The sequence below is a fragment of the Arachis hypogaea genome, chromosome 4 (assembly GCF_003086295.3).
Source record: "Arachis hypogaea cultivar Tifrunner chromosome 4, arahy.Tifrunner.gnm2.J5K5, whole genome shotgun sequence".
In the NCBI taxonomy this organism is placed as follows: domain Eukaryota; kingdom Viridiplantae; phylum Streptophyta; class Magnoliopsida; order Fabales; family Fabaceae; genus Arachis; species Arachis hypogaea.
Genome location: NC_092039.1, coordinates 3,696,699 through 3,711,704, shown reverse-complemented (window position 1 = coordinate 3,711,704; position 15,006 = coordinate 3,696,699). Strand labels below are relative to the sequence as shown.

At 31.4% G+C, this 15,006-nt stretch overlaps 3 protein-coding genes across 4 annotated transcripts; 1 reads left to right on the top strand and 2 right to left on the bottom strand.

Moving 5' to 3' along the window:
* The first annotated feature begins 315 nt into the window (after window positions 1-315).
* Window positions 316-6,302, top strand: LOC112795820 (gibberellin 2-beta-dioxygenase 8). The gene is made up of 3 exons (XM_025837996.3): window positions 316-937; window positions 5,422-5,767; window positions 5,891-6,302. Exons 1-3 carry the CDS (start codon window positions 483-485, stop codon window positions 6,113-6,115), a joined length of 1,026 nt encoding a protein of 341 aa, XP_025693781.1. The 5' UTR covers window positions 316-482; the 3' UTR covers window positions 6,116-6,302.
* Window positions 6,303-7,227: 925 nt separating this feature from the next.
* On the bottom strand, window positions 7,228-9,804 carry LOC112795819 (uncharacterized). The gene is made up of 2 exons (XM_025837995.3): window positions 8,048-9,804; window positions 7,228-7,458 (listed from the first exon to the last, which is right to left on the bottom strand). Exon 1 carries the CDS (start codon window positions 9,471-9,473, stop codon window positions 8,055-8,057), a length of 1,419 nt encoding a protein of 472 aa, XP_025693780.1. The 5' UTR covers window positions 9,474-9,804; the 3' UTR covers window positions 7,228-7,458; window positions 8,048-8,054.
* A 226-nt stretch (window positions 9,805-10,030) lies between these two features.
* On the bottom strand, window positions 10,031-14,795 carry LOC112795818 (uncharacterized). Of its 2 annotated transcripts, XM_025837992.3 has the most exons (11): window positions 14,371-14,794; window positions 13,442-13,606; window positions 13,241-13,359; window positions 12,807-12,881; window positions 12,236-12,329; window positions 12,057-12,116; window positions 11,721-11,786; window positions 11,531-11,629; window positions 10,847-10,891; window positions 10,486-10,588; window positions 10,031-10,368 (listed from the first exon to the last, which is right to left on the bottom strand). In XM_025837992.3, exons 1-11 carry the CDS (start codon window positions 14,488-14,490, stop codon window positions 10,298-10,300), a joined length of 1,017 nt encoding a protein of 338 aa, XP_025693777.1. In that variant the 5' UTR covers window positions 14,491-14,794; the 3' UTR covers window positions 10,031-10,297. The 2 variants fall into 2 exon arrangements, with proteins under 2 accessions (XP_025693777.1, XP_025693779.1); XM_025837994.3 differs by lacking the exon at window positions 12,057-12,116 and having other exon boundaries at window positions 14,371-14,795.
* Window positions 14,796-15,006: the final 211 nt, after the last annotated feature.

Below are 15,006 nucleotides of genomic sequence, written 5' to 3'. Positions count from 1 at the left end.
CTTTACTTCTTTGGATAGAAACATACATTGAACTTATCAAACAAAAATAGTTTGGTCCCCCACCACGCTACCTTGCTAGTACCAATGCCACAGTATCATTAATAATTTTATAATTAATCAATTTGGGTTGGTCGAGTGATCAGTTCACTCGTCCGTTTAAATAAGTGTTGGGAATTCGAATCTCGTCTTGTGTATGCATCAATCCATTGGTCAGCGACAGACTCTTAAATGGAGTTCAGATTTGCAACGAATTAGTTTTTAACCTGTTAGATTGAGATATACTGTTTGGATAAATCAAAAAATAAAAATAAATAATTTTATAATTCATATTGTTTTGCACTTTTATATATATATATAATGGTCTAAGGACCACGAACCTGCTCCTCCTCTATCGGAATCAAAACGTGCCTTCATTATCTACTCTCATTTCTCAACCTTATGAAAATGAAGAAATGATGAATACCATCTCCAAATAACAAACTATGAACAACTTGGAGTCTTACCCACCAATTCTTCGCAATTACTGCCACCATTACCATCACCACCACCACGACTCGAATATTGATGACGTGGCACAGGATTATTCGGATCCTGTGCCAGTCATAGATCTTGAACTTTTAGAAGAAGAAAAGGAGAGGTTTGAGGATGCTTGCAAGGATTGGGGGTTGTTCCGTTTGGTCAACCATGGAATTCCGTTGACTTTGCTGAAGCAACTCCAAGAGGAAGCCAAAGAGGTATTTTCGATGTCCTATGAAACAAAGCATGCGACATGCAGTGAAAGTCCTATCACATACTTTTGGGGTACCCCTGCCCTTACACCAACGGGTACTGCCCTATGTAGAGGCCCCAAAAATTTCAATTGGGTTGAAGGTCTTGATGTGCCTTTGGGTCAACTCTCTAAGTTCCAACCTCAACTTCCTAAACTTGATTCCATCAGGTACGCACATAGTTTAATTATACAGAGACAACTTAGATTTAATTTAAAGAAATTTCTTTTTTTTTTCTCGTGAGAAATATTAAAATAATATTTTTATTTTTTTATTTATAATATATATTTTTAAAAAAACTTTTTCTTAATCTATTTTTAAATTTATGGTCAATTTTATCTATTTAAAAAAAATATTTTTTTATAAAAATATTTTTAATAAAATTTATTTTTTGTGATTAAATTTTATTTAACAAAATACTTTTTTAATAAATTATTTTTAGTAATTAAATTATATTTTTATTAAGATATTTTTAAAAAATTTAATAGTTAAATTATTTTTATATTTTTTAATAATATTTTAATTATTAAATTATAATTTTATCAATTTTTTTAATAATTTTTTTATATTTTACTATTAATCTCACTAGATCAATGCATATTACTCTGTGCATGTGTATCAGTGCATGTGCGTGTCCCTTTGTTTATTATTATTTTAATTTATTTTGTCCAATCTTGTTGTCTATTTTTTCTTGGACCGTGTGTGTTTGGAAATGACAAATGAGTCATGGGCTCATGGCTGATTATCGGTGAGTTATGCTGTGCTTTCTGATCTTTTTGTCTAGAAAACTACTTTTAGTTACGAGAACAAGACAGATCATTAAAAATAAAATATAAAAAATAAAGATATAAAAATTAATTTATTTTTTTATTTAAAATATTTAAAAAATATAATTATAAAAAATAAATAAAAATAATAAAAAATAAATTATATTTTGTTAGTATTTTTATATTATTTTTATTAAAATAAATACAAAATATACTAATTTAATATTTTTAAACATAATATTTTTTTTTATATTTTTTTTATTAAATAAAATTTTTTATTTTTATATTTTTATCTTAGCATTCCGTGTTTATAAATAAATTTAAAATTATTTTATTTTATATTATATTTTTAAATATTATTAAAATAACTAAATAATATTAGATATAATAAATATTAAATAAAATAAAATCATTTCAATTATATTATTATTTTTTAACATTATTAGTTTTTTAAATATTAAGTTGATTTATTTTTTGTTTATTATTAATATGTGAACGAATAAAAATTTATTTCTTAATATATTTATTTTGTATTTATTAAATAAAAAATATTTAAAATTTTTTATTAATAACAAATTTATCATATATCTTTAAAAGACATATATTAGCTAAACCTTAAAAATAAATTTGTATTCGAAAAAATAATTAATCAATGGCAATGCATGATTGAATGGTGATTAATAGAGCAACCGATTAGTCATGCAATCCCATGGGGATTAGTGACTAATCTACACATGACAATCCAGTTCCCTAATTAATTCGGGAGAACACCGTTAATTCACATTAATAAAATAAATGAAGTTTAAAATTATACAATGTTTTGAATTAGAATTCATCATATATCATATCTTAAATATATTTTTATAAATTGAATTAGAACAATTCGATTTAATTATTTATATGTAAATTAAATCAATCTGATTTTATTTATTACTTATATAAAATATATATAATAAATTACATCAAATTGATTCAATTTATTATTACTACATATTATTAGTATTTTTTTTATTTTTTGTTAATTTTAAAATATAAATATCAATTTAAAATATTAAAAAATTAAAATGAATAAGGATATAAATTAAATTTTTATATTTTAGATTAAATTACAAAAAATTTATATTTTTATAAACTTATAAATTTAAAATCGAATAATAAATAATTTCTAAAATTCATTAAAACTTAACGTTAATTTATTAGTATTTAAAAAATCATTACCAAAATTTTGATATTAAAAAGCTTATTATAAAGTATAGCCATTTAAGTTGGCATATAAACTCAAACTTAAATTTTTTAGAATTAGAAATAATGTATAACTTATCAAAACGTTTATTTTATACTTAATTTTATAAATTAAACAATAATTTAATTGATATAATTTTTTAATTATTTTTAAATCATATATATTATATATATGGTTGGTATTTTTTATTGTCAATAATTTATACAAATAGTTAATTAAATCAGGTTGATTCGATTTATTTTATATATACTTGTACTATTAATAAATTGAAATAGGCTAATTCAATTTATATATAAATGACTAAAATTGAGTTATCCTTATTCAATTTATATATATGTATTTAAAATAAGATGTGTAATTAATTTTGATTTAAGATATCGGTATAATTTTAAATTTCATTCGTTTTATTCACTTAAATTGTCCAAAAAAAAAATCATACATTAAATGCAAGAACAAAATGATAAACATTATTAAAGCTACCATTAGTCTCATCTCTTTAAGGAGTTTAGCAAACATATATTTTTAACACATAAGTTAAGATCATTATTATTAGTAAAAAATTTAAATATTTTATTTTAATAAAGACACAATAATTATATTAAAAATCAAATTTTGTATAATTTTTATAATAATTTTTTTAATTAATAACTTTAATATATATGAGCTAAACTCTTAAATATATATATATTGGCATTTGGAAGCAATGAAATTATTGATATCATCAATAGCAATTTATATTCCACACAAACAACGTGCTTATTTTTTGGTAAAGAAAGTAAGAAACTTTATGATAGGATAAGTTTTGCTTATCTTGGCACGCGGTATTCTTATACCTTGTGCCTTCTGGATACATGAAATAGAATAAAGTTCAATTCTATTTCTATCAATTTAGTTTATCCATTGTTCTACTAATGATGCAACACAATTGCAATAAAGCGAAGAATAATAACTAACCAATGCAAAAAGAATCTGTGTAGGTGGATCATAAAAAGAACTTTATATTATAAAAAAAAATACAACGAATTTTATAGAACTTTCTGCCATCAAGAAAAATTAGGATTTCGAAAAATGAGGTGAAAATCAAATACGATATTCTAAATTCAAATAAGTTATTTTCCTTTCATTCCTATACTATGCATATCTATGATGTACGAATACTTATAAGAATACGTGATATGACACAATACGAAATATGTCAATACATGAATTTTCAAAATTTTATAAACCAAAAAAATATGTATATATAAATTATAAAGTATTTTTTAGATAAATCGTAATGATATTTTAGTATTTTATTAATATTAAAATATAAATTAATTTTTTAATTATTTTTAATATCTTATTTTAATTATATAAAGTATTTAAAATATTTTTTATTTTAATAAATAGAGTAAATTGTCGTTTTTGGCCCCAACATTTGGGATAAGTCTCAAAATTATCCCTAACATTTAAATCGTCTTATTTAAGTTCCTAACGTTTCAAAATTGACTTAATGTTGTCCTGCCGTTCTGTTAACAGAATTGATGGTGAGACAAAATTGAGACGATTTTGAAACATTAGGGACTTAAATAGCGCGAAAACATTAAGGACAAAAACGATACATAGAAATAAATTTTAATTTTATCCTTCAATAATATCAATTTTTTACGGTACATAATTATTCAATTATTTTTTAATCACATCTAAGTAAATTACACTTTATTACATTACTTTTATACTAAATAAATTAATTTTTTTATAATTTTACTCTTAAAAATTTTTACTCATCATAAAATGTTTGTAAAATGTCTAGTACATAATTTGTGGGAAAAAAATGATACATATACAATAAAGTAATGTGATTCTAGTCATTCTACAAATATTTCATGATGAGTAAAAATTTTTAAAAATAAAATTAAAAAAATAAATTTATTTAGAATCAAAGTAATGTAATTAAGTATAATTAACTTAAATGTGGTTAAAAAATAATTGAATAACTATGTACCGTAAAATATTGATATTAGTGAAGGATAAAATTAAATTTTATTTTTATGTATCGTTTTTGTCCCCAACGTTTTCGTCCTAATTAAGTCCCTAATGTTTTAAAATCGTCTCAATTTTGTCCCACTGTCAATTCTATTAACAGATCCCTAACGGTAGGGTAATATTGAGTCAATTTTGAAACAGTAGAGACTTAAATAGGACGATTTAAACGTTAGAGCCAACTTTGACACTTACCCCAAACGTTGGAGACAAAAACGATATTTTACTCTAATAAATAATATAAACTATTTCTAAATTTATTTCAAGAATACATGTTAAGAATAAAATTAGACAAAGTTAATATGTGCTGGTATTTAAGTGTGTCTAAACTTATCTTAAAAAGATTTTTTTTAGACAATGTCAAACACAATACTTATGTTGGATAAGTATCAATAAGTGTCGTGTTCGAAATGTATCCGACTTTCGACATGCGGATATGACAACTCAGTAAATGTCTATATTTCGTAGACAGTATATTAGCCATATGTACGGAAATAGTTAATTATTGCATTGGAAAGGATAATGACAACATATATACATTCATAGCATTTGACTTAATTTAATTAGTTTTCAAACATAAATATGATCAATTAAGGTTCTACATATATGTCTGGTTTGCAAGATTGCTTCTAATGGAGTATGAAACCCATCTATCAAGAATTGCAACAACAATATTCAAAGTGATGATGAAGAACCTTGACCTAAACAATAACAATATGATGATGAAGCAAACAGAGTGTTGTTCATATGTATCTCGAGAGACAGGAATGGTGCGAATGTATCGATATCCTGCTTGTTCGGACACAAGCATTGGTTGGGGAATGGAGGTTCACACAGATAGCTCAGTGTTGTCCATATTGAACCAAGATGACCAAGTCAGTGGCCTTCAGGTCCTCAAAGATGATCAATGGCTTACTGTCAAACCAATCTCCAATACATTGATTGTCAACCTTGGAGACATGATGCAGGTCCACATTTATTCTTTAGTTTCTATTTCAACTCATATATACATTGACATGTAAAACACTTTATTCACATTAATTAGTCTCAAAAGAAGTGTTAATTTCTAGCTCTCATGTTTGTGGCTTTAGGCAATGAGCAATGACAAATACAAGAGTGTGCAACACAGAGTGAGGGTGAACAAGGAGAGAGAGAGGATCTCAATATGCTATTTTGTGTTCCCTAGTGAAGGTGCTGTGATTGAGAGCCCAAATTACAAGCCCTTTACTTACAATGAGTTTAGAGAACAAGTACAACAAGATGTCAAGGCCCTTGGCTACAAAGTTGGCCTTCCAAGGTTTAAGCACAGTTGTTAGCCTTTGGCCCCTCTCTCCAATCTTGTTTAATCTGTTACCTTGTTAAGCATAGAATAATGGACGAGTTCTTCAACAAGGCACACTATTTAAGGGATTTTGATTTACTACGAGTCATGGTGTAACTTAGAGAGAGTGATTGGGTATGCTTGAATTTTGTTTTTTTTTTTATCCAAAATTATTTTTATTACTCTGCATCAACTATATACTGCGTACAACCACGATAACCAAATCCAAGTTTTGTAACCACGGTAACCAAATCCAAGTTTTGTAACCAACTTGAGTTGGTCGATTGGTCAGCTCACTCGTACCTTTAAATAAGTATCGAAAGTTTGAATCTCGCCTTGTGTATGCAGCAACTCATTGACCAGCAATAGACCCTTAAATAGAGTTCAAATCCATGGTGGATTAGTTCTTATCCTGCCGAGGTGGGAGATACCATAGGAAACCAAACCAAATCCAAGTTTTGTTGGTAGGATAAGGTATTGTTTTGGTCCCCAACGTTTGAGGTGAACCTTATTTTGATTCCTAACATTTTAATTATCTTATTTTTATCTCAAAACATGTAAAATGGCATCAATATTATCCCACCGTCAAATTCTTCACTAACACTTAACGAAACTGATGTATTGTTAATAATAAGAAAGAAAAAAAAAGGAGTAAGAAAATGGGGGTTTGAATTTGTTGAGAGGGTGAAAATGGGAGAAGAGAGTTGAGCAAATATAGTTTTAACAAAAATATTATTAATAATACATTAATTTCATTACTTGTTAGTGAGAAATTGGATAGTGAAATTACATTGATGTCATTTTAAACATTTTGAAATAAAAAATAAGACGATTAAAATGTTAAGAACCAAAATAAGATTCACCTTAAATGTTGAAGACTAAAACAGTGCTTTACCCTCGTTGTTATTTGGTATGATAGGGCTATGTCACTGGGTTCTATATCTAACTTAACTCCATTTCGAATTTGGAATTATAAGCTTCTTGTCACAACTAACATTGTAACGTGTTTCGCCACGCAGTAGCATGACGACACGGTTTCTCGATATGATTTTCGCAACATAGCATAGGCCTTAGGAGGCACCCTAGTAGCAACAATGCAAGTGTGAATGATTGCAGCACATTTCTTCACAGAAATGGGAATAGTTGTTATTAACTTTGATTCCAATGATGTGAATTGCATATTCTGCTCCTAGCTTTGTGAATTTCAATTAATTGGCACACAAAAGTATTGTATTTTACCATGTCCTTGTAGACCTGGATTATGTCCAAGCACAAGCACTGGCTCGGATTTGCACCCCCAACACACACATCCTTGGCACCGAAGATCAATGCAAAGACCTGAGTATTTAACTTAAATGACATGTTAGCAGAACAATTATTTTCAAATGCTTTCTCAAAAATATAATGAGATAAGATAGCCCAAATACATTATCCGGAATACGCATTTGAATAGAACAAAAATTAAGAACAAGATCGACTTTTTTGCTTGGGTGCTTATTCCATGCTCAAAGTGGACCAGTTCACAAACCAACATCAATCATCTTGACGCTTACTCATCAAAGTTAAAGGAGGTAGAGGGGTGCTGATTGGTCAGCCTTGTCTATCTATTTTCAGATACAAAGTTTAAGGAAAGAAAATTGCAATGAACGTAAATGCAAACTATTACAAGTTGCTGCTTAAAGACATACTTTCTATGTAAGTAACCTAAAATGATGCAAAAACCTTTCCTCAGGTTGGATGAATGAAGATTCCACATGAACTTACAAATTAAACTTCATTGCAAATGGTGTACACCTTGCCACTTAAGCTTGTGTGTAAGGGTAAGACATAAAAAATAGAGTTTATTTACATTGCTAAGTTACAAAGAAAGAATTATACAATTAATAAGCAATCCCTGTTTATAAATGATAATGATTCTGAAACTCACATTTTGTTTATGATTTAACATCCTCCTCATCATCTTCAATATCCCAACTGAGATCCTCCTCTTGGTCTGCTGCAGTCAACCTCTTCCGCAAATCACCCCTACTTGTGGACCCACCAGCATCCCCTTTATTTTCATCATTGCTAACAATATCTTCAATTTCGTCCCACCCAATGTCTTCTTCCCCATGTGTGGAAGGCTGGCTTGAAACCACAGAAAAATCACTATCTTTGCAAGATCCTCCATTTTCATTATCTGTCTTCACTTCGGATGCCTCTTTCTCTTCATATTTCATATCTAACTCACCATAGCCACCATCACTTACAGTTGCAGAAACACTAGATGGAGATGCCACATTCCTTTCATACTCCACCTCCGCCGGCTTATCATCACCATCAGTTCTAGAATCAGAAGTAACACCCTTCCCTTCACTTTCTATCTTCAAATCCTTCTCCCCAGGACTAATACTCTCAACAGCATTGTAACCCGTGGCAGCCTCAGCAGAATTTCCCCCCTCCACCTCTGGCTGCTGCTGCGCATTCCTGGCAGAGCTACCTTTCAGCTCATATCCATCATCATTGTCGTCATCGTCGTCGAAGTCCCAGCTCAAATCCTCCTCTTCCTCTCCAGAAATTGCGCGCTTCACGAGCTTCACCCTCGCCTCCTCGGCCTGATTCAGTTTATGCAGCCTATAAAAATACCTACTCCAGAAGCTATCATGATCAGTCCTACTAGGCACAACCTTTCTATAAATCCCCACAACAACACCATTCTCCTCCATCAAATTCCCAATCTCCTCACCCTTATCCCCCAACACAAACCCTAATTTCCACTCCTCATAATTTTCCAAATCCTCAGGATCCTCCACATAGGTATTCACGTCGCTCTGAAGAGCACGTACCAGCGCATCAAACCTACTATAACGTTTCAAATCAAAACTACCGCCGCTACTACTCAATCGATTCCTAGCAAGATTGTTGTTATCGGAATCTGAGGAATCGAAATCAGAGGCGAGGAGAGAGTCCCTACCGTGAGAGATGATCTTAGCCGTCGATTTCCACACGGTGAAGCCGATGTCGTCTATGGCCTGGCCGACGGTCTCGAGCGACTCCTGCGCCACGGTGGCGCCGGCGTCGAGGGAGGATGGGAGATCCTTGACGGCACGGGATGCTGCCTCACGGATCACCGCAGTCTCCATCCTCAGTCCGGAGCTGAAATCCTCGAGATCGCGGCGGTAGTTCTCGAGAACAGACTCCGATTTGGACGCTAGGGTTTGGATCAGGCCTCCGAAGCTCCATGCATCGCCGGATGGGGAGTTTTCTGCGTCCGCAGTGGGGGGCTCGTTATCATCGTGATCTGGATCCGGTTGTTCGGATCGGTGTGTCGGCGAATCGGGTTCCTCGGAGAAGACGGACGCGAAGAAGTTCATGGCGGCAACACGCAACGATGTCGTTCGCTATCCCTTCTGTCGTTTATCACCTTTTTTGGAAATGTGTTGTTTGAGAAGAAAAGAAAACTTCAGAGGGTTTTATTTTATGAATTGTGAATTGTTATAGGAATATAGGCATTGGATTTGGAGGCAGAGAAACTGGTTATAAGATGAGTTAGTACATTAAAATTAAACTATATTATTATTATTATTATTATAAGGTTATTATGGTTACATGAAACGGAATGCCAACATAGATCCACATCATGTCGCATTCAATTATTTAATTCAGTTTTGAATGCTACCATCCATTTATAAAGCCCTCATTTTCTTTAAAGTAATAGGATTAATTATTTATTAATTAATTAAATTGATTGCTCAAATGACAAGCTATCATCTTTGCAGCTTCTTTCATGCAATACTCTAGAAAAGCTTCTTGGTATTCTTGTAGCAAGAAAATTCTCAAGTGACAAACATTTATAAGGATTAAAATACCTAAAATCTCAATTTGACTCAATGATGCTTTGTTTTGCAAAATCCTATAGAACGATTAGAGGTTTCTCGTTAAAACTTTATATTCAGCTTTATTTACAAAAATGCACTTTTAGCTTTTTTTTAATGCTTGTCTTTGTTGCCAACGTTTACAACCTCAATAAACCTTCACAGAGGTTATGAGCATGACACAGAAAAAACAGAAGAAAGAAGAAAAGAAGAAAAAACACACACACAAATGGCAATAGTCACTGGCTCACTGCATGAAATTAGCTTTGTACAAGTAAAAAAGAATCTTGTTACAGAATCAAACACTGCTGAGGTGTATTAAATTAGACTGATATTTTTTCAATTTCCTTGATGATAAACTCCTTTTCCTCTTCAAATTGCTCATCTTCTGCACCTGAAAATCACAAAACAAGTCAAGAACTAAGATCAGTGACTCCAGAGGAAAGAACTTTTTACAAAATGATTCTGCAATATGGAATGCAATTCATAGAAATATTTATAATTGGTAAACCTTTTCCCGGAGACAGATTCTGAAGCAGATCTACCAGCTTCTCCCGGTTCTTCGCCAAGATAAGTTTTACGTCTTGAGGCTTATTGGGATTAGCAACGAAAACCTGGATAAAAATGTGACAAAATGTAAAACAAGTAATGTTTATCATATATGCAGCAAATTGAGAGGTTTATTTGGCAAAAGAAAACTCAAAAAGCCTTTGAATCGAGATTAAGATTAAGGCTTTTAATTGGCAATAACAGAATTTCAATCTCATTTTTTAAGTTCTCTAAGGATAATGTGGTTTTGAATTCTTTTAATATGCTCTGATAAGGATGAGCTTACTATCTAAACTTTAAAGGACAAGAAGAGGAAAGGTCACCTTGAATATGTGGAAAGCTGATAATTGAATGTTTTTACTTGAATCCTGCTCAACCAAAATAAAATAAACAAATACACAGATTTAACAGCAGATAGAAAAAAAAATGGTAAATCAAAAGAATATGTATTTATTAAAGTGTATGTATAATATAGCTTTAGATGTTCATCACCGCATTTAAATTTTTTCTTTTTTAATCAATGCATTAGGAATTTGATTGATGATAGTAATCAAAGCTTGACATGTCAAAGCTAGTGCACAACAAGGAAGTGAGGTCAGCGACATGGATCAAACTATTGGTCTCTATGAGAAACCAAAATTTCCACCAATACCTTTTAGTTGAATCTTCGTGACAAATGAATTAAACATAACGCATACAAAAACTAATTGAAACTTGCTAAAACTAATTGCCTGCTCTTGTCATAAATAATGTAGAAAAAGGTGGTTCTCCATATATGAAGATTATAACCAGCAGGCAAGCCAGCGAACCAGGATATATTGCAATTCACCAAAACAATTAAGGATAAATGCTGTTGCAAAATAGGTTTAGCCGTGCTTATTGCATATAACAAGATTAGTATACCAAGTGAACAAATATGTTATAGCATAACATGAACATGTTCACTTCACTAGTCATAGGGGAAAAGAGAATATCACACTATGCCACAGGATTAAGAGGAGCTATACCGTCAACAAAGTCATCATGACTTTCAGGTAACGAACTTCTAATATGTATCGCCTCATTATTTGAGAATTGGGAGCTTCCAAGAGAAAATCCGAAAGAAGCTAAAATCCGCATAAAATGATAATCAAAAACCAAATCAAAATAATATCAGAAACCAAAGGTAAGATAAGTATAATTGTTGAATAAACAAACCTTTAAAGACTGCCTCCTCGTGACATAATTAGGTGATGTTAAGAGTTTCTCGTATAGATCAAAGAACTGGGAAGAAGAAGTCTTATTAGAAACACAGAAGTGAATATGGGAGACGAAACCACCCCAATCACCGAGTTAAAATATTTGACAAGATGAGGATATGTGCATTTTACAATCCCCTTACGAATAACTAATCCAATGATTAAGCTATTTTAAGAGATAAGATTTGATCTCCTAGGTGTAAATATTAAACCAACATGCATAAGATGTTCTCAAGGTAACTTGTGCCGATTTGATATGTTTGAATCAAATAAATATCTCTAACAGGAAGCAAACCTCATCATAGTGAGCTGTCAAAAATTGATATACTACATTTGCATGCTTAGTGAGAAGATCCTGCAAAGAGTATTCATAGAGATGCTGTATATAAAGAAGTGGCATCCAGAACTCTACAATCGGCAAGACAAGTGATGGGAAATTAAAGGTAGAGAGAGAGAAAAATATTAAGATATGACCTTAAAGGTAGAAAATGCATCAGATGCAACATCGAAGGTAGGCAACTCTACAAATTTAAAGAACAACACAAAGGTTGCAGATTCCAATATGTACCTGGAAAATAAACCATAAAAAAGAGTTAGAACAGCGTAACTCTCTTGCTTCTTGGCTTTTTGGATGCGCTGCATCACAAGAACCAGTCTCAAAGTGTAAATTGATAGGGAAAATCTTTATTGATTTTACATATGAAATATTAAAACCCGTAAAAATATAATTTTATCATCCTCAAGTTTTGACCTGGAGAAGTTTCTTCTAATGTTATAATCTACTTAAGACCGCAATCTAAGTAGTCAACTATAAATGATGGATAGATTTGAATAAATAAATCACAAAACAGAAAGGCATACGACGTTGGCGCCAGAAGCAACAATGGCAAGCAATATATGTCAACACATATGCACCATATTGTTATCATATAAAAAAATTTATCCATATTTTTTGATAAATAGTGAAGCAGTTCTCTTTATGAATATGGGGGGAAAAAAACCACTAAAAGCATAAATAACGACAACATAGGAGGGGATATCTTACTTTGCAAGTGTTTGAAACTTGATGCACTCCCTCAACATTGTGCCACATGTCAAGGCAATTTCTTTATTATCATAACTGCATGGAAACAGATATACAGTTGTTAACTTATCATATTTATGGTCATTGATCACACATATTAGATAAATGTATAATTAAGTACTAGGCATTGAAAGTATAAATTAGGAGTGTGATATAAGTTACAATTTAAAGGTTAAAAATTTCCAAATTTAATCCCTCGCCAACTTTTTTCAAGAGAAGGGGCGGGGGAACCCCAAATCTCATGTTTTTACATTTTCATAGAGCATCAGTTTCAGTTTTCCAACTTGAACACAACTAGGAAAGATATAGATCCTCCATTGAAAGAGGAGGGTAGGCAGTGAGGAAACAACAACTCAAAGTTTGAGAGATGTAAGTTGATGCGATGAAAAGCTTACCATACAACAAGAAAGTCTAGCAATTCAAGGTGTTGTTCAACGTATTCTACGCAGCAATGCTTGTCATCAACCTTATGTTTCAATAATATTGTCCAACAATGAACTAAATCCTTTCTTGCCTGTATTAGAAATCACACCAACAATGAGCAACCAGTTAATCCAACTGCACATGGTAGTGCTTGGTATCGATCAGAATCTTACTTCCCATCCAAGTGTAGGAAGCTTGTGAATTATAAGAGTCAGAACATCCTCCTTGCAGAGTTCCTCCACTAGCTGTGAAACCTGTTCCAGATTTGGTTCTGACTCTCCATCTCCAGAAAGCATGGTTCTCATCGTTGCAAAATTCTTTTCAACTTCCTCTAAAGCCTACGACGAAGCATATAAAGCATCAATAACCACTATCAAAGTAACTGCAAGTAAAATAAAGGTTTAATATCTCACGAGTATATTCTTTCTTTGTTTTACTTCTCGCCAAGACAAAATTGCAGCAATTAGAAACATGCCTGAGATTAAGAAAACAGTGACACAGCAACTTCACCGACATATAATCTAACACGAGAAATGCATGTTTAAATCCCAAGTAATGCTTTGGCTGTTCATAATTTTCAGATTACTACTATGGTTTCTTTAACATTCATGGAACATAGATGTTGCAAGCTTAATTCTTATTGGTTCTTTTACACTCTAAACAGGTTTCAGACATTTCAGTGAGAGATTTTAGCAGACACCATACTCAATTTGGATGCAGAGAGAATTCCATACCGACAACCAACATACACAATCTTTATAAGTTATTAAAATCAAAGTACTCTTCAGAAAGCGGATTACTTAGAAGTATGAATATCTTCTATCAAGCATAATTCTGTCATGGATAATCGTTAATCTCGACAAGTTACATATAAAAATAATTACATTCTGGGTAAAAACAATAATTTTATAACACAGTACAGTAAATAATGCATGCCCAAACTCTAAAATCTATCTAATGCAACAAAATAAAGGACCCATTTTGAGAAATTCAAGACACGCCTACGATTCAAGACTGAAACTTTAACCAAGAAAACGAAGACCCAGATAAAGCATTCGGAATTCGGGATCAAAAGGAAGAAGAACAAGAAGAAGAAGCTAACCTTCTCAAGGGCTTTAACTTCAGCAACGGTTTTGGTATCAAGGGCCATGAGGCTCTCCTTGATGGCCTTCGCCACCTCCTGCGGCGTTTTCGGCCGAGAGGCTTTGAAGAAGAAAGACATCACGACGAACGCTTTCTCAATCTTTCCCTTTTTCTCTGTTCAACTTGGGGAAATGGAAAAAAACAATAATGGTGCTGCTGATGCAGCGTTGCTTTCTTCTTCTTCTTCTTTTGAATTTTTCTCTCTTTCTTTCTTTTTTCTGATTCAATTATTCAACATGATTATTCATTATTCGTTTTTTATTATGGATCATCCATGATGATGAGCCATTTCACATTTTCCCCCGATCTTCATAGATGAAGAAGCATCGCAGTGGAAAGTTGGAAACTTTTTTTTTCGATTTATTTATTTGTATTCTTATTTTCAACCAAAATAATAAATAATATTAATTTATTCAAGTAGGAATTAGGATCTGTTGATAAAAATTTTATTTTTATTGAGTGAAACTTAAATACACTCGACTTCACGTAAAGTTGATAATTGAAAGTCGTTAAATAATTTAACTATTTTAATTAAATTTTTATCTAATGGCTCTCAATTATCAATTTTATCGACTTCACGTAAAGTTAATAACTG